The sequence below is a fragment of the Mytilus californianus genome, unplaced genomic scaffold (assembly GCF_021869535.1).
Source record: "Mytilus californianus isolate M0D057914Y unplaced genomic scaffold, xbMytCali1.0.p SCAF_1, whole genome shotgun sequence".
NCBI classification, from domain to species: Eukaryota; Metazoa; Mollusca; class Bivalvia; order Mytilida; family Mytilidae; genus Mytilus; species Mytilus californianus.
Genome location: NW_026262581.1, coordinates 64,079,403 through 64,100,096, shown reverse-complemented (window position 1 = coordinate 64,100,096; position 20,694 = coordinate 64,079,403). Strand labels below are relative to the sequence as shown.

The window sequence follows — 20,694 nt, the reverse complement described above, 5'->3', positions numbered from 1 at the left end:
CTTCAAAAACGCTTTAACCAGTATGCATGAAACTTTGGTGAATTGTTTATATCTATTGACGTAAGCTCCCTTTCGTTTTTTACCAATTTCAGATTTACCATTTCCAAGTTTTGGGGTTTTATTCATTAAAAAAGGGGGGATTTTCCAGTTTTCGGACAATAACTCAAAAACAATTCCACCAATTTGCATGAAACTTTTTGTAAATTGTTCATATCTTTTGACGTGAGCTCCCTTTCGTTTTTTATAAATTTCGGATTTACCGTTTCCGAGTTTTGGAGTTTTATTCTTTAAAAAAAGGGGGGATTTTCCAGTTTTCTGACAATAACTCAAAAAATATTTCACCAATTTACATGAAACTTTTGTGAATTGTTCATATCTATTGATGTGAGCTCCCTTTTGTTTTTTTATAAATTTTGGATTTACCGTTTCCGAGTTTTAGGGTTTTATTCATTAAAAAAGGGGGGATTTTCCAGTTTTCAGACAATAACTTAAAAACAATTTCACCAATTTGCCAAAAACTTTGGTGAATTGTTTATTTCTATTGACATGAGCTCCCTTTTGATTTTTATAAATTTCAGACTATTAAGTTTCCGATTTATGGGGTTTTATTCATTACAAAAAGGGGATTTTCCAGTTTTCGTCAATAACTCAAAAATGCTTTCAGCATTTTTTATGAAACTTTGGTAAATTGTTTATATCTATTTTTGTAAGCTCCCTTTTGATTACTATGAATTTTCGATTTTACATTTCCGAGTTATAAGATTTTATTTGTTTATAGTCTGACAACAGATTTACTAAGTATTGCGCATTGCACAACAGCAAGAAATCTTTCATATAACCAATTTCAAGTTCTTTGACTACATTTATTCAGAAACCTATAATATATCAAATATTTAATTACAATCCAAATCAGACCTGTATCAAGCTTGAATATTGTGTCCTTTTTTGCCCCAACTGTTCAGGGTTGGACCTCTGCGGGCGTATCCAGCTGCGCTCAGCGAAGCAGTTTTATTCACTTATATTGAGATAAAGAGAAATCATGAAAATATTCATTTAATATTTTTTTATTTTAACGGAAGATGAAAATCAGGGACAAGAAAATTGTGATAATAAAACTTCACTAACAGGTTTGAGTGTTGAATTTTTAAATTTGAACTGTGAAAATAAATCACTATACAGTATTGTCCATCCTGTCAAAAACTAACATGATATAATAACAATATAGTATTCACATGTATAATTCATCTTTTTTTATTTATTTTTTTACATTGGTGTAACAAATATTGAATATTTTATAGTGAATTAATGTTTTGTTTGGTCACTTGTTATTTTTTTTTTTATTTTTCAATTCTTTGATCAGTCATTCTATAGTTATTTATAAAGTTTTATAAAGCATGGACTTTGGTATTTCTTGATTTAGATCACTAGATTTCTATCACCAGCCATTTGAAATTTTTAAGACTCGCTGCGTTTTATTGATTCAAACTAAAATGCTATTAATAGATAGGTTATGATTATATTTCTTAAATTAATTAAAAATATTTGACGTTTAATCTTGCTATGGAGAGCACATTTCGGTTTGATGATTGAACATCTATATAGATTAAATTTGAATATTGGCTTTATTCAAGTAAAAAGAAGAGCGAGAAATAGAAAAATTTGAAATGGCTAAAAATTATATTTTTTTTCATAGGGCACATTATTTCTTCAGGTTCTTCAAACTTCAGACACAATAGAGTTATTGGTATTAAGCCTTCAGTGCAGACTTTGTCTCCTGGTAGGTCAAAGCTGTTGTCATTAACCTTGGGATATGTATGCTTCTCATGTGGATATTTCTGCAGGATTTCACAATAATAATTTCCAACAACTGGTTGATTTTTTCTCTTAAACCTTGTCACTATCAAAGTTTTTCATCAAAATCTTGGTCAAAAAGGGACATTCAATCTGCTACTTGGTAAAGTTGAACTACTGATCAAAATAAAGTCTATAAATTTATCTATCATTTTATTTCTCCACAGGAATTTTCTTATACTCTTAATGGAGCTCATCCTTCTTGTCCGCCAATTTTGACAAGTAATTTTGTTTTGTTACCAAAATGCATCATTCCTTACTGGCACTATGATTGGCTAATTCCTGTCAAAAGTCCTTGTTTCAAGAAAAAGATGACTAGATTTTATTCCATCTAAGTCCGTCAGAGTTAGTTTGTCAAAGTATTCTTTGACGTTTGTCACTATCAAAAATCCTGCAAACACTTGGACCAAGTTTTATTGGTCAAAGAAAACTTTGATAGTGACAACAGGCCTTTATTTTTGTATGGTAACAACCAGTACTAGTTCATGTTTGAAAAAAATTTAATGCTTTTTTTTAGGTTGAGAAAATTAACTGTTTTCTTTAAAAAACAAAAGTCAATGGAAATCCCATAGCAGAAATTTCCATGATTGTAGTATCGTGTAGATGCATGAATGCATACATTTTTTTAATTTTTATACTATCACATATAGCAAGTCTTGTTTAGATTTTTATACTTAAATATATTTTAAAGCAAGATAGAATTGCATGTTTGGATGTATTTTAAGCTATAATAAAAAGTAGAATCTTTGAACTTACATACTTGAAATTCAAAAATACTGTGGATTCATTTATTTTCATGGGTACCAATTTTCGTGGATTAAGGAAAAATTGTTTTTATGTGGATATTTGATCTAGTGGTTTTACAAGTGTCTGCATATAAGCCTAATAGAAATTTTGTACCTTGTTGAACATTAAAATTCGTGGTTCACCTGTACTCACGAAATCCACTTAAATTTGTATCTCACAAATAATAATGAATCCACATTTATAAGCAATGTATTATAAATATAACATGTGTAAAGCCATTATTCAGTTATATATCCTTTGTCTGTGACACTTTTGTGTACTGTTTGATAAGTCATGAAAGTAGCAATAAATCTATTAAAGCCAGTTATAAAATGATTATAAGTCTTGAAGTATAATAATAGATTTACACAAAATCATATATGAACTAATCTTTTTACACAATGCATGTTTTGTCAATTTAAAAGATTTTTCTACCAAAAACTTTATCTATGCTAACACAATTCATTTCATTTAAAAAAAAAAAGTACATATAGAAAATTTACAGATGAATGAAACAGTGACGTCCAACCCTAAAAAAAACTATTTATCTAAATGCTCCTTGGAAAATATATCTTATGTACCAAAATATGTCCAATATTTAATGAGGTCTATAAAAGCAAATATCAGCAGATAATGTTGTCAGTAATGCATGTTGATTTAAGTGTATGACGGCTGATTTGATCATACAGTTTAATGATGAATTTTCATGAATAATGAAAAATGAAAAAAGGAGTAAGAAATCTCTGACAATTTTCTACTAGTGTAACAAATTTAAAACATTATATTGGAAAAAGGGTCTGGACATTTAGCTTATGCTTTATATTTTCTCATACTGAAACTTATATTCAATTAGAGTAGGGTTGTATTTAAAGGTTAAACAAAATCAGAAATCATTGAATAAACTTTTAGGTTTTAATGCATCTGTGGGAAATTAATTGTTGCATGAAGGTTATCTCAGAGTATACAAAACATAGTATAGCCACATTATTTCCAGTCAAAACATAGTATAGCCACATTATTTCCAGTCAAAACATAGTATAGCCACATTATTTCCAGTCAAAACATAGTATAGCCACATTATTTCCAGTCAAATCATAGTATAGCCACATTATTTCCAGTCAAAACATAGTATAGCCATATTATTTACAGTCAAAATATAGAACTATATGCTACATTACATGTACAGCTTGTTATGTTGCACCTTTTTACTGCTTCAACTTGATATAGCTTGGCCTAGTAATGTAACAATTTCAGTTCAAACATTATCTTAAGCTGAATGCTGGTAATACTATGGATTTAATTGTTGCATGACAAAGAACAACACACATTCTTTAAGTGATAGAAAAACAAAGGATATGGGGTATCCATCCATGACACAAAATCAGTACATGCACACAGCAAAACACACAAAAAGCAAAGGCACAGCGCTTTTATTGCTGTTCTTTATCTAAAAGTCACTGAATTCATTTAAAAAAAGGAGATGTGGTATGATTGCTCATGAGACAACTATAGGTAACTGTACGGCCTTCAACAATGAGCAAAACCCAAACCGTATAGTCTGTTATAAAAGGCCCTGGCAAGGCAAAATGTGAAACATTTCATATGGAAAACCATAAATGAAAAAAAAAGAAATATGACTGTCAGCAACCAACAAAAACTACTGAATTACAGACTCCTGACTTGGGACAGGCACATAAAGAATTTAAATGTGTGTGAGCACTCAACACTTTCTAACCTGGGACAGTGGTTTACATGTATATTTGTTACTATTTGAGATGAGAATTCCTTTGTTATTGACATTTTAACACTTACACTTTTTTAAATTTGTCAAATGAACTTCAAATAACTAATCTAGCCTAGAAAATATTCATTGTCAGTTGATTTCTCAAAAATCTCCACTTATAGACATCTTTTGAATCAGTCCCAAGGAAATTTGCTTTGAGTTTTGTTTAGAATTTTCTACAGACTCATGAAAATAAATACTGTAAATTCAGAAATTATTACATACATTTATCATCGCGATTTTTGTAGAATGAACCAATATGTAAGTTTAATTATTGCAATTTTAGGAAAAGGTACATACAGATATATGTATCAAATACATGTATCAGAATGCAAGTTCTTTTTATTGCGATACTCAAGGAGTCGCTTTATTCACATTAATAAAAACCCTGCAATCATTTCTGAATTTACAGTATCATGAATGGAAATTAAACATATAACAGCTATTGTATATTGATTTTATTTATGCTCATGTTGATTGCTAGTGGGTGATTGTTGCATGATCCTTTAATGTTTTTGTTTTTTGTATTGTTCAATAGACTTCTTTTTGAAAATTTTAAAGATTCAGGTGAATATGTTTTTCAAATGTATTTCTATAGAGAGTGCTAGTTTCAAATTTAATCATACACATTATTAAAATTGTTATATTTTTAATTTTAATTTTCATATCCACAAAGAAAAGATTTATTTTTGCACAACTTTTTGTGTTTTAAAAAAAACAATTTCACATTAGATGTACTTAGATAAATATGTTTAATTACAGAGGAGGAAACTTTACCTCCAACGGACACAGTACCTGAGAGATCTTACTCCAGTAGTGAGGATGAAGATTTTTATGATGCTGAAGACTTTAAGTCAGCTTCGTCTACACCTCAGTAAGTTTAGGTTTTAAAATATTGGGGAAATAATGATGTCTATGATGCAAACAAAATAGTGGAATATTAGGAAATAATCTATCAAATGTTTATATCGTCGTTCAAACTATAAAATATTCAGTGTAAACCTCTGAGCAACTTTGATGATAGTTATTTGGAAGATATGAAGATATGCAGTGGATTATATACCAAGTTAAAAAAAATAAACCTCTGTAGTACATGATATGGACAGTATACCACTGGATTTTCCATGTACTTCTACATTTTTTCTGTTAAATACATGTAAGCCTTGATGGTAAATTTAGGTAGGTGGCAGATAAAAAACCATAACAATATCTATATAAAAATAATGAGATGCTGTATGATTGCCAATGAGACAACTATCCACCAAAGTTCAAATGAAGTGGATGTAAGCAATTATAGGCAACCATACAGGCTTCAACAATGAGAAAAAAGCCCATACCATATAGTTGGCTAAAAAAGGCCCCAACATGAAAAATATGAAACAATTCAATTGAGAAAACTAATGGCCTAATTTATAACAACAATTTACGAAAAACAAATATGACAGATGATTTTTAGCTTAAATTAGTAAGTTCATGAAAGAAAACAAATAATGTGTGAGATCATTGTATCTTATCTTTGACGTAACATTACACTATTATTATCTTTAGAAAAGGAAACACACCAGACTCCTCCCCCAGTACAGAAGAACTAATAGTACAGCCACAAGTCATAGCTTCTGATGATGATTATTATGATGGTAAGGTCTTTATAATCATGTACCAAATATTTCTTTTCTTATCTCTCCTTGTATTGATGTGCTGTAAACTGATTTATATTTTGGTGATTAAAGACAGTTTCAAAGGACAAATATAGTTTGCAAGGATTTATGTTCATGTTTTTCTTCTTTCCCTGACTTCAATCTTCCTTAAAAATCAACTTTACTTGAGGGAATATTTTTTTGATTACGAGTAATAGAGAGAAAACTGCCTTAAGAGGTCTCTAAACACAATAGCTCCAATGGAGCTTTCGTTAGTTTAAGCCATATTATGTGTATCAGTAAAAAAAATATATGAAAAATAAAACGTAGGTAATGTCAAAACACATAATTAACAGCTTCTGGTGATGATTTATATAGCCTGACATGTTACGGTTCTTCATGGACCTTCTTCAGCTTTTCTTGATTTTATCTGAATTGTGAAATTTAAATTTTTTAAAATAAACCGCTTTCCAAAGTTGCTCACTTAACAGTATGAACCAGATCATTCAGCACCATTATTGTTACCTAAATGTAATGAACTAACTGATATCTCAATTTTGCCGTTAAGCATGAGGGGTAAAACCTTTCATTTGACTAAAATCTTTACAACGGGAAAGGTTATTTGTACTTTTGAATTTGAAAAGATGACAGTAAAGGGAAAACTATATTTAACTAATGGTACATAACAAAGTTTTATTTAAGTAATTATTTTGTTCTTTTATTTTTTGTTTTGCAGAATTGTATGATGAGTTAGACAAAGAAAATTGTAAGTAAAACACACATAACCTTGGTTCAGCTATTTTTAGAACATGGCAGTATTGGTACATGTAGTTTACTTTTGTAATTAATAATAAGATTTGACATCTGTAAAGAAATCAAATATTCATAATATTTATTAAATCGTAATCTGTAATGGAAAATATTTACTGCATTCCATCACTATAATGTAAATGTCAGATGTAGATGTAGAAATTTTACTGAAATATACTACATCTATGTCTTTTACCAGCTACTGTTTTCACCAAAAAAATCTTACGATTAAAATTTATCGTAAGTTATATTGATTGATTAATTGATTGTGTTCAATGCCACTTTTGGCCGTCTTGGCTATATCAGTTTTTATTGGTGGAGGAAGCCTGAGTACCTAGAGAGAACCACAATCTTTGGCAGGAAAACTGGAAACCCTATTCAGTTACAATCAGAGTTGAACTCACAACCTTAATGTTGACAGGCAAGTCATAACTGTAGAATACTAAGACCACTCTGTCACCAAGACCCAAGTTGTACTAAAATGTTTATGTACTGTGGATTCATAATTAATCGTGGGATACCAATTTTCGTTGATTTTGTGGTTTTAGATGAACCAGCTAAATTTTCAACAAAGTACAAATTTTGTATAGGATTGTTTGCAAACTTTGGCAAAACCATGAAATCAAATATCCACGAAAATACAATTTTCTTTAATCAACTAAAATTTTCGTATACCCACAAAAATAAATGAAACCACAGTATTACAAATATTTTTACTCTTAAAAAATTTTGTAAAAAGATTTGCTAGTCTTTTTAGTAATCATATAGTCAAATAGGGTATTGCCCATTAAGACTTATATTTGGTGTCCGTTAAAAATTTGTTAGAAGTAAATTGTGGCATGTACATTATCTTTTTTTTTTCCAGTGGGATCTTTAGAAAAACATGGTAGTGTAATCGCCCATTTATTATCACAAGTAAGGATAGGAATGGATTTAACCAAAGTTGTTTTACCAACATTTATACTGGAGCGGCGATCACTGTTAGAAATGTATGCAGATTTTTTTGCACATCCTGATTTATTTTTAAAGTAAGTTTAATTTTATTTGAATAAGCTCTCTTTTCTCAGAATTGTTTGTGATATTTTGAAAATATTCAAACATTGAGTGTAACAGATTAAAATAACATTTTAAAAATGTAAAATACATGCATATTAAGTGCATTGGAAAACTTAAATAAAAATGACATATGTGTGCTTCTCAATAATGTATTTTTGTGATCTCTTAAACTGAGTTTTACTGTGCGTACTGTTGTAGGTTTGTTTTTTCTACATTGGCTAGAGGTATAGGGGGAGGGTTGAGATCTCAAAAAACATGTTTAACCCCGCCGCATTTTTGCGCCTGTCCCAAGTCAGGAGCCTCTGGCCTTTGTTAGTCTTGTATCATTTTTAATTTTAGTTTCTTGTGTATAATTTGGAGTTTAGTATGACGTCCATTATCACTGAACTAGTATACATATTTGTTTAGGGGCCAGCTGAAGGACGCCTCCGGGTGCGGGAGTTTCTCGCTGCATTGAAGACCCATTGGTGGCCTTCGGCTGTTGTCTGCTCTATGGTCAGGTTGTTGTCTCTTTGACACATTCCCCATTTCCATTCTCAATTTTATTACCTGAAGATATAGTCAGATTTTTGTCACAAGGATCTTTATTCAATTTTATAATGCAATACATTCTATACATTTAATTCTGATATGCCACCAAATTTGCATATTCAATTTCATCACATTCAAAATGACAACTTAATTTCACTTCAACAATATAAGTTCATCCTTAATGTCGAAGAAGGAATTATTTGAAATTTACAAAAAGTAGCAACTTGCTTATGATTTATAAAACTTGACAATATCTCAAAGCTTTTGATTTGGTTGATTCACTGCAATAGATTGCCACCAAACCTTAATAGAAACAATCAAAATATACATTAGGTTTAAAATACCAAAATTTTAAGTAAGAGAAATAACATGTTTAATCAAGCCATGTGGTTTTGTTTCTCTTCAATCTCTAATATTAATAAATTGACATTTAATCAGATAGTTATCTTTTACTGACGTCTGGTATTTTTTTGTTTAGAATTCCTGAATTAACGACTCCCAGAGAGAGAATGATACAGTTAGTCAGATGGTATTTGTCAGCATTCCATGCTGGAAGAAATAGTGAAATTGCCAAAAAACCATACAATCCTATATTAGGAGAGACTTTTACGTGTTTTTGGAAAATGCCCGGTGCTGAAAATAGCAATGTAAGTAAAGGAATTTATAAGTTATTATTCAATTATTTTTTACTGTATTCTAGTTTCTTATTAAATGATTATTTGGTAAAAAGATGTATTCCGTCAACAACATAGTCCATGTGTTCTGATGTGGTATATAACTGCCATCAATCAATCAGTCAATTTCCTGTTTTTAGTACTTGAGTAAAGGTTGCAAAAATATCTAACTAAATAGTTCTTTTAACTGGAAAAGATTTATCTGCATTCTCAAACTGAGTTAGCTTTGTATTAAAACAAATTGACTAAAAAATATTCAAATGAATAGAATGATCCAGACCTAAATGAGAAAAGAAATACTTGTCAACCAAATAGGATTTTTTTTTTTCGATATGGTTCTTCCAAACTTTGCTGAATAAGAAAAAAAATGAATATTTAGCCAAGAAATTTTGTTATTTTTATTAATATTAGAATTAATATTAATTTGCTATTTATAATCAAATTATTTTAATGTCTTTCGACATGTGTAATTTCAGGAACAAACAGATGGACCTGTACCATGGGCAAGTAAAGATAATTTAGCATTCATTGCAGAACAAGTTTCTCATCATCCACCAAGTAAGTGTACAATAAAGAATCATCACGATGATATTCTGTGGATTCATTTATTTTCGTGGATACCAATTTTCGTGGATTAAAAAATATTGTATTTTCCTGGTTATTTGAATTAGTGGTTTTGCCAAAGTTTACATATAAGTCTATAAAATATTTTGTTCTTAGCTGAATATTCAAATTCCTTGTTTAATCAATGAAAATTGTAATTCCATGAGTAAAAATTGATCCACATTAGTACTGCCATTCTGCATATATTTTGAGCGCTACATGTCTTCCTTAGTTTCATTGTATTGTTGCAACTTCTATTGAAAGGTTAACATTGACCTTTTAATTCAATAAAGTGTTTAATTTAGTGGTGAATTTTCGCATATTTTGCAACATTCATTAATGATCTTTGGTCTTTAAAATGAGAGAGTTTTACGGCTACAATATCATTGAAGGATGATAGCAGGGAGATGAGATGTATTGGAGAAACTTCCTCAAGTTTAAAAGACCGTTTTTTCCTGTTCCTACTCCACTCAACTGAAAAAAACCTTCTCAGTCAAGTAGCTTGAGATAGAAAATTATCACACAGAAATATCATAGTAGCTTGAGATGGAAATTTTCAAACAGAAAGATCAAATAAAAATTTAAGAAAATAGTGACAACATTTGTTGATATTTCATGGTTTCAGACATGCTAACAGGAGTCTCAACATCTGTATTCAAAAGCACTGACCATTTTCATTTTCAGTTGTTCTGCCTTTTAAGAAAAATGTTAGTTACATGTATGTATTGCAAATTAAATCAAAAGCATATAATGGTTTCAAAAGTATTTATAGTTGTAAGATAAAAGTGTTGTTTTCTTCTTGCTTTTGGAAAACACAAACAAAATTGAAAAAATATTTTCCCCTATAAATGAGAACATATGCCCTCATATATACGCAATGTATATTTACTTTATTTGGCAGCCCTTATATTATTTAATGTAGACCAATATTAACTACTTTTTTTTTTAAATTCCTTTTTCTTTCTTGCATGATAAAAGAAAGTAAATATTTTTTTGCAATCTTTCTTTTCCTTTAGTTTCAGCTTTTTATGCAGAACATTTTAATAAAAAGATATCATTAGATGGTTATATATGGACTAAATCTAAGTTCCTGGGATTATCTATTGGTGTACATATGATTGGACAAGGTGTCATATCTGTCATTGATTACGATGAAGAATATACTATAACATTCCCTAATGGTTATGGAAGGTATGTACAACCTAATTATAATGTGCCTTTTTTGTGACCGTTGTTAAATAAAACTTTTCTGACTACCAGGCAGATTTCTTTTTATATTCCCTCCATATATCCAACTTACTTGTGAAGAACCATAAACAAGGGATCCTGTCTATTAAATAATGTATGTCAAAATCTATTTTGTTATATCCAGAGGCTGATTTAGGGGGCCTTATGGAGCAATATATATGGTTAATGCATAGAATTTTTACAAGCTTCATACTAGTAATCTAAATGACTCAATGATAGTTTTATCGTTACATGTCAGTTTACATTGCCTCAACTTTTGTAGATATATTTCACGTACCATGTGTCTTAGTTACCAATAAAGTTACTATTTTTTTTAAAAGTAAATATGTAGTATGTGGCTGCGTTTTAAACTAAAAAGAAATACAAAGTAGTGTTGTTTGTTTCATAACAAACAAAATGATACAATATTATGCACAAAAAAGTCTTGGTTAAAATTTCTGAAAGTTTTCTGCTGATGAAATAAACAAGTGTTAATGACATGGAGGGGTTAAAAGTACTATACAAATCATTACTCCTGATTGTTGTTAGTACAACATTTTTTGAGAAAAATAATCTATTCAAGAATTGTGAGACATACATTTCATTCAAGTATATTTATAGAACTTAGTAAATCTGCATCTTTTAATGAACATCATTGTATTATACTTAAAAGTTCTTTACTAATAGTTATAACAGAAGTTAGGGTTATTTTGATGTGTTTTGTTCATTTAGGTCAATATTAACAGTACCGTGGATAGAGTTAGGTGGTAAATGTACTTTAAGTTGTGCTAAAACAGGATATAATGCTACAGTAGAATTTCACACAAAGGTAAATATTATTATCACATTCAAATTAAATACTATGTAGATAGTTATAAGAGTAATCATTAAATGGTGTACATGGTTGTATTGTTGTCTGTCTGTATGGTTCATATACAGTAAACACCTATGTATATTAGCAGTCAGTTAACCAATAAACATAGATCTAAAAAATGTAGTATAACCCTACCATGTGGTCATGTTGCTGTCCCTAGTCAGGAGTTTTGTCAGTGGTTGTCCTTTGTTATATTTGAATGTTTAATGGGTAAGAAGATAAACCATGTAATATCACATATGTCATAATTTAAGATCACCTGACAGAATTATGAAGAAGCAGCAGTACAAATAATTTAACATTGTGAGAGTATCCTTCTTTGTTAATGTATTGTAATTATACCCCCGATTTAAAAAAGGGGGGTATACTATTTTACCTCTGTCTGTTCATCCGTCAGTCAGTCTGTCCGTCCCAAGATATATTTTTCGTCGCATCTTTCTCAGGAACTACATCATAATAATAATAATAATAATAATAATAATAATAATAATAAATTCTTTATTTAAAGAGGGTAAACACAGTTAGTTACAATTACTAATCTTCCCTGAGGCCCTCATATACAATACATGTAAAAAATAATAATAAAAGTCAAAAAAGCAAACATACAACATATTAACACAATCGTATAATCATGATAGTTCAATATACATGTACCATAATTAGAACATATAAAACAGTTACAGATTGCATGTAGTGAATAGATATTATATACAAATCAAAATCATACATTCTAAAAAAAAGAGTAATAGTTGCAATCATTTCAAGACTGAATATTGGGACTGTCTCAAGTATTGTTTTATAATTTGTTTAAAAGAAAAAGTGTTTTGCACTTTACGCATTTCATATGGTAGTCCGTTCCATAAAACTGATCCAGAATAAGCAAAAGATTTTTTAAACAGTTCAGTTTTTGGCTTAGGAACTATCAAATTACCTTGAGTGACACCCCTTAAAGCATAAGGATTATTAACAGATATAAGTTGAAACTTTTGAAGTAGGTACTGTGGTGCTTCTTTCCGCATGCATTTATGTAGCAGTAAATATTTGTGGTATTTGATTCTGTTTTCAACTGTCATCCATCCAAGTTCTTTAAATAAGGGGGCTGATGGGGATAAAGGGTCTGCATCAAGAATTAATCTTGCTGCTCTTTTTTGAAGTTTTAATATTCTTACCATCCCTTCATTTTTACATTCTCCCCAAACAATACAGCAGTAATCGATGAGCGGCAGAATATACCCATTATAGTATGCTTTCCTGGCATTAATATCTAAAAATTTCTTTAATTTAGAAAGAAGGTATATTCTTGATGAAATGCTAGCACAAATTTGATCAATTTGATTTGTCCAGCTAAGTGTGCTGTCAATTTTAACACCTAATAATTTTTCACATGATGAATTTTGTAGTGTTTCTGAATTTATTAGTAAATTTGGTTGAAAAGATTGAGTTGATAACTTCTGACTTGTTCCAGTAACCAAACATTTTGTTTTTTTGGTATTGATGAACTCTGCATAAATCTTCTTGTACATCATCATGTAAATTTTCTATGTTTTTCCCGGATTTATGGAGAGTAGTATCATCAGCATACAAGTCTGTTTTACAAGGATTTATGAAATTTGGTTTCAGGGTTTATATAAGTCAGCTATACTGTGTGATGTGTTTTCAGATTCATCATTCAACAATTTCCTGTTTACCCAACACTTGTATCATTTTACACATGATAGCCAAGTTGAAGATTTTCGTCACATTTTTCTCAGGAACAACAATACAAGGATTTCTCAAATTTGGTTTCAGGCTTTATATAAGTCAGCTTCACCGTGTGATGTGTTTTCAGATTCATGACTCAACAACTTCCTGTTTACCGAAATATTTGGTCGGGGGGTAACATCAGTGAGCATTAGCTCACACTTTCACTTGTTTGTACAACTTATTTATATGACAAGAAATAACAATTAATTAGACAGCTTCACAAAATCCTGATTCTTTTGAATGTATTACGCAAAAACTACAATCTCGAAAAAAAAATTCAAAACACATATCATCTATCCATATTTGTATGCTTCTGCCTATGGCAAAGAAAATTTCTAGCAACAATTTCCAGTTAAATTAGTTATTCATATTGAACATTTATATATATTTAGCCTTTTTATGGAGGAAAAAAGCACAAAGTTACAGCAGAGATATTTGAACCTAATGAGAAGAAACCTATTGTCAGTATAGATGGTGAATGGAATGGTATTATGTATGCTAAATATAACACTGGTGTAAGTAGTATCATTATTTCTTGGTTTTTCTCTCTGTTGAAACGAAGAAACAAGTACATATTTTACATATTGATAAACTTAAATATTTTCAAAACTTTTAAATTCATACTGTAGGTCGTTTAGGTATTTGTCCAAGATGAAGTATTAGTAGAGAAAATTTGATATTAGACTGAATAATTCTAAAAAGTGAAATTATCTATTCTACTATTAATTATCCCTTACCATGCGGGGGCCGTAATATTACGGCCGTACCCAGACCACCGTTATTTGACACCCATACATTTGGAGGTCAATGTAATGCCATTTAATTCGAAGTGTATGCATGTTTTCTCAATCTTACACCATTAATTGTCATCTTTCTCACTTTTAATGTTCATTTTGAGCTCAAATACGAACTTGGAAAATTGAAATCGGACAAAATTGGGTTTTTTGGAGGGGTGGACTTACCTTCCAGGTCTGAAACACGAAGTTATGAGGCCTGAAACTTGGACAAATAGTGTAAATCCCAAGGCATATAACTACTGATCGTGTTTATTATCAAAATAGACCTAGACAACGACTACTTCCGGTTGCAGGTCAAGTTAAAGTAAAAAATCAAAAAAAATCGGAAATTTTTAGAATTTTGGTGCAAATGACCTTCTTTAAACTGGTGAACCCAGATCAGTTTCACTCCGACCTAACAGCTGTTGTGATTAATGTGTTCACTGGGGTCCATTCTACATGCAAACTACAGTTGGATGCATCTATTAGCATCCCTCGGACTTCCAGGTCGAGAAAAAGAACGTAAAAATGTCAAAATTGACGCTTTTTGCACATGAGGACCACATTTGGGGCACCCCGACCACCCCACCCCACCCCGTGATCACCTATCTTAGATTTAATGCAATCAATATGCATCAGCATCAGGGTACAGCTCATTTGCATATAATTTGCATATTTTTGCAAATAATCGATATTAGACAATTTCTGAAAACAATTCAGCATGGTAAGGGTTAACAGCGAAAGCCCTTGAGTAGTTATTACATGCTATGTTATTTTATCTACAGATGAATGAAGTATTTGTAGATACAAAGAAAATGCCTATTATGAAGAAGTTAGTAAAACCAACTGACCAACAGACAGAATTTGAGTCTAGAAGGTAAGTAATTTGAACAATAGTAATAGGGTATAAACTTACACACTTTTAAAGAGTCATATATATACTGAGAGCATATTATGTGAAAAATAATTCATTGAAAAAAAAACATACATTATTTAAACTCCTGTGGAAATTATGAACTACTTATGAGTTGTTTGATAGCTTCTGATTTGATATATAGTAAATCAGCTTCGATTTCCTGTATAATACAAGAAAAACTGAGAAAACAGTTTTGCCTATATTTTACATTAATGTCCGTGTCCAATGTAGCTTTTATTTAGCGATGCCCAATGACAGAAACTCTTAAACTTTATAGGTAAAAGAATAATTTAATGATGATTTTTATGTACCCGCCGTAGCGAAGGGGGCATTAAGTTTTACCCTTGTCTGTCTGTACGTACGTACGTCCCAAAATTGGTTTCTGTTCTTTAACTTTAGTTTGCCTCAACCAAATTTTATGAAACTTATACACAATGCTTATTACCACAAAACACAGATCAAGTTTGAATTTTGGTGGCTTGACTTTTACCGTTCTAGAGTTATGCCCCTGTACAAATGGAAAAATTCCTGAATTTTTCGTTTCTGTTCTCTAACTTTAGTTTGCCTCAACCAAATGTTATGAAACTTATACAAAATGCTTATTACCACAAAACACAGATCAAGTTTCAATTTTGGTGGCGTGAATTTTACCGTTCTAGAGTTATGCCCCTTTACAAATGGAAAAATTCCTGAATTTTTCGTTTCCGTTCTCTAACTTTAGTTTGCCTCAACCAAATGTTATGAAACTTATACACAATGCTTATTACCACAAAACTCAGATCATGTACAAATTTTGCAAGCGGGGGCATCATCTGTGTCCTATGAACACATTCCCCATTTTTTTATGCCCCCGCCGTACCGGAGGGGGCATTAAGTTTTACCCTTGTCCGTCTGTACGTACGTCCCGAAATTGGTTTCCGTTCTCTAACTTGAGTTTGCCTCAACCAAATGTTATGAAACTTATACACAATGCTTATTACCACAAAACACAGATCAAGTTTGAATTTTGGTGGCGTCACTTTAACCGATCTAGAGTTATGCCCCTTTATAAAAGGAAATATTGCAAAATCTTTAGTTTCCGTTCTCTAACTTAAGTTTGCCTCAACCAAATGTTATGAAACTTATACACAATGCTTATTACCACAAAACACAGATCAAGTTTGAATTTTGGTGGTGTCACTTTAACCGATATAGAGTTATGCCCCTTTATAAAAGGAAAAATTGCAAAATTTTTATTTTCTTCTAAATATCAAGTTTATATAATATATTTTTAAAATTGGAGTTATCTTCCTTTGACCATGATTATAGTTGAATCAACTACAATCAATGCTTTATACAATACAATGTTTAATTTTGACTACCACTGATAAAACACAGATCAAGTTGAATTTGGGTAGTGTCACTTTAACCATTATTGAGTTATGCCCCTTTATAAATAGAAAGATTGCAAAATTTTTTAGTTTCCATTCTGTAACTGAACTTTTCCCCAGCCAAACATTGTGAAACCTATACACAATATTCATTCCAACAAAACTCAGTAAAGATCAAGTACATTTTTTTTTGTTTCAGTTCTCTAACTTGAGTTTGCCTCAACCAAATGTTATGAAACTTATACACAATGTTAATTACTACATAATACAGATTAAGTACGAAATTAGGTGGCAACACTTTTACCATTCTAGAGTTATGTCCCATTATAAACATAAAAATTGCTGAATTTTTTAGTTTGTCTCAACCAAATGTTGTAAAACTTATACACAACCGTTCTAGAGTTATGCGTCATTACAAATAGAAAAATTGCTGAATTTTTAGTTTCTGTTCTCTACTTAAGTTAGCCTCAACCAAATGTTATGAGACTTACACACAATGCTTATTACCACAAAACTCAGATCAAGTTCAAATTTGGGTAGTGTCACTTTTACCGTTCTTCAGTTATGTCCCTTTATAACTATATGATATGCAAGCGGGGGCATCATCTGTGTCCACATGTGGACACTATCCACATTTTTTTTTTTAAATAAGTTTATTTTCTAAAAAATATTTATGTTACTCCATTCTTATGCATATAATATTTTAACATGGACAATATTCAATGCTTTTATCTTTATTTTTACCGAGGGGAAATAATTATGTATTACAATCACAGAAAAATCTCTACAACCAAAATAGTAGGTCACCTAAACAGGATGAAGGTTTTACCTGTACTGTGATACTACAAATTATAACAATTAGCTTTATAAAAAAGTTGTGGGACAAACCACAAGGTGGACTGATTACCTTATTTTATGTCAATTAAATCACATGATAATAAGTACTGTAAATTCAGAATTTTTGCAATGTTTTTCTTAATGCTAAAATTATGAAGGGATAGGTATCACAAAAATAAAAACTCACATTTTAAATTTTGATTGGACCAATTGTATGCTGCATTTTTTGGGAATCATAATAATTAATCTCACATTTTTGTCCATTGGTCATCAATCCCAATAATAAATGCAACTCACAAATGTCAGAATTTACAGTATACATATAATTCATATCTCAGATTGTGGAAGGAAGTGACGTACAACCTGAAGAATAAATTTATAGAAGAAGCAACAAATCACAAACAGAGACTGGAGCAAAGACAGAGGAATGAAGCAAAAGAGAGAAAAGAGAAAGGACTGAAAGTTGAAACCAAGGTATAGTTATAATTTATTCAATATTTATAAATATAAAAAAAATGTAGGTATGCATCTATGAGACAGCAACCCAACAATCTATGAGACAGCAACCCAACAACTTAAAAAAAAAAAGAAGTCTGGAGGTTAGCAAAATAAAATTACTCTAGATCACCTCAAGTTTAAAAAACCTTGCTGTCATATAAATTTCGAGCAGGATTATCGTACTAAGACTCAGAAATCAACCAATCAAAATACTGGATTTGGTGTTATAAACCAAAATTTTGTACTCCAAGTACTGAGTAAAGTTTTATGACCAAGAGACCTGAGATCAAGCATTATTTTGTTGACACAAAAATTTAGGATAAATGAAGGCTTTATAAAGTGAATGATTCAAGTGAAATAGTGAACTACAATTTTTATTTCTTTTTTAAATGATGTATGAAAATTGAAAAAAACTGAATTTAAAATAGATGCTTTACAATAGCTTTAACAAAATGTTGTAAATAGGTGATTTACTGAAGGACTGTCCTCAGTTGTTTCGCACATGAACTGATAACTGCTTATATATTGTCAATTTAAACTTACTGTTAATGCCTAGATTATTTTGCCTTTAAAAGCATATTTTGAATATTTAATTTCAGTGTTTTCATGAGGAAGGAGAACATTGGGTGTATGACAGACCCTTATTAAAACGAGTAAGGAATTCACCAAGTTCTACATTGTGACAGATCTGAAGTTATTGATGGGTTAAATAAAGCTAAAACTATACCAGGATCCAGCAGTTGCTAAAAAATTTAGTGCAATTTTGTTATATTTTAGTTAAAAATTGATAAGCTTAATAAATAAGATTTCATTGTTTCTTTTTATATTTTGAAGAATAAAAGCAAGTGTTTTTGCTTAATCTATCAATGAATATATTGCAATAACTTTATAGAAAATACGTATTATAGTTCAGCTTTGATATACATGTAGTACTAAGAAAGGTAATAGAACACTTGTTACACATTTTATCATATATTTTTAATTGAAAGTTATTTAAATGAATTTTTACATTTTGCAAATATAGAGCTTCATACATATAGCTGTCTTTATGACTTTAAAAGATTTATTAATGATTGCTTTATGACGCATCAGTGCAACAAGGCTTTATCATGACAAGGACTTTAAAAGATGAGAGAATACTAAGTAAATGATGTCATACTCACAACAATTTTTTTATATGAAATGTGTTATAATGTGTAAGCCAAAGGTGAAGATTTAATGTAATTCTCATTACACTGCATGTGTATTGGAAAGTGATAATTTCCATCCTATATTATACATTTAACCACCTGCTCAAGTATATACATTCTTACATTCCACTTACGATTAAATTTCGATTTCTAATCAGGGATCATGTATCGAAAATATTTTAATTTTGCATTGAGGAAGTCACTAATGGCATTAATTAGTTGTGGTTATTTATGCTTTGCTGAAATATGACACTTCAAAACATCTTTTTCTTGACTTGGATGCATTGATCATGAATTCAAGTCAAGTTATATGTCTACATCTAGTAATTGATATTTTCCACTGGATTGTATTTAAGTTTATGTACATTGCATGTAGATTTTTTGTTAAAATTTAGACTTGAAAATTATCAAAATTTTCAAAATCTCCATATATATTGATCTTAAACTTTTAACTCTGAAAAAGATCTTTCTTGTCTATGAGTGTTCTAATTTTTTTTTAAATTAAGTAATTTCTAAAACTGTCTTAAAACAAATGTTCTCAGCCAACTATAAACATTATCACAATGTATTCCTATTTTTTTTAACTGTTTTGAACTGAAAGTTAAAACATGAGATTTAAGTCTAAATATGTAAAATACACACTCATTCTTATCTTCAACTTTCTTGAAAAAAGCACTTTCATTTATTAAAATAAAAGTTGGTGTAAATTGCACAGAAATCTGGTAACCTTACATGAAATTGATTATTTATGAATTGTAAGAAATATAAAGTTTGCATGAGAAAACAATAAAGTTTTTAGATGAAAACAAAATATTTATACTCATAACTCACTGAATTGGGCATTTCACAGATTTACTCATATTTCAAATTTTTTCTCGATTTTACAGTAGTATATAAATGTGATTAAAATAATAGTGTTATTTTTAATTTGAAGTGGTGCAGAATTCCTGTCTGTGTCAAGAAGAATCTATTGAAATGTGTTTAAATATGTCATATCACGTCAATTTATTATTGGTTGCCAGATAGGCACAAATGTAGAGAATTATGATTTGAAGAATATCTTTAATACAAACTGTGATACAAGTAATAAAACCTATAATGCCATTGTTATTTTTATTTGAAAATGCCAGTGAATTATATAGTATTGCGTCTTCTATCTCAAAATTTGAACCTCTGTTTTATCAATCTCATTTTGGTATAGATATCCGAATTGTGTACATGTAGTATGAGTATACGTATATATTGTCAGCATGATTTTTATCAGTTATGGATGTATACCTGAATTTACCACAAAATCAACTGTTTTCTCTGTATGTCATGTTATATAAAGGGAATGTGTCTAACAGACAGGATACTTGAAAGGCAAGTCATCAAAAACAATGCCTAAAGATCTAGAATTTGCAATGATATACTTTTGTCTTGTCCTTTCATGAATGTATTAGTGTTAAAATCCAGTGGCAAATATTACATGCATCTGGAGAAGATGTTAATATGATATGTGCATAAGCCTTGCTTTATACAAAACTGACCAA

The 20,694-nt window shown here is 30.1% G+C and overlaps 1 protein-coding gene across 6 annotated transcripts in view; it reads left to right on the top strand.

Annotated features, from left to right (window-relative positions):
• The window catches only part of LOC127706094 (oxysterol-binding protein-related protein 9-like), a 35,972-nt gene extending 15,706 nt beyond the window's left edge, over window positions 1–20,266 (top strand). For 2 of the 6 annotated variants that reach the window (XM_052210568.1, XM_052210560.1), the window contains exons 9-21: window positions 1,712–1,777; window positions 5,183–5,294; window positions 5,969–6,057; window positions 6,794–6,823; window positions 7,733–7,895; window positions 8,933–9,101; window positions 9,605–9,686; window positions 10,748–10,922; window positions 11,691–11,787; window positions 13,968–14,090; window positions 15,137–15,228; window positions 17,813–17,948; window positions 18,572–20,266. In XM_052210568.1, coding sequence (XP_052066528.1) covers window positions 1,712–1,777; window positions 5,183–5,294; window positions 5,969–6,057; window positions 6,794–6,823; window positions 7,733–7,895; window positions 8,933–9,101; window positions 9,605–9,686; window positions 10,748–10,922; window positions 11,691–11,787; window positions 13,968–14,090; window positions 15,137–15,228; window positions 17,813–17,948; window positions 18,572–18,655 — 1,418 coding nt within the window. In that variant the 3' untranslated portion in view covers window positions 18,656–20,266. Of the gene's footprint in view, window positions 1–1,693; window positions 1,778–5,182; window positions 5,295–5,968; window positions 6,058–6,793; window positions 6,824–7,732; window positions 7,896–8,932; window positions 9,102–9,604; window positions 9,687–10,747; window positions 10,923–11,690; window positions 11,788–13,967; window positions 14,091–15,136; window positions 15,229–17,812; window positions 17,949–18,571 lie in introns of all 6 variants that reach the window. The other 4 variants (XM_052210553.1, XM_052210576.1, XM_052210573.1 and 1 more) reach the window with 2 other exon arrangements.
• The last annotated feature ends 428 nt before the right edge of the window (window positions 20,267–20,694 follow it).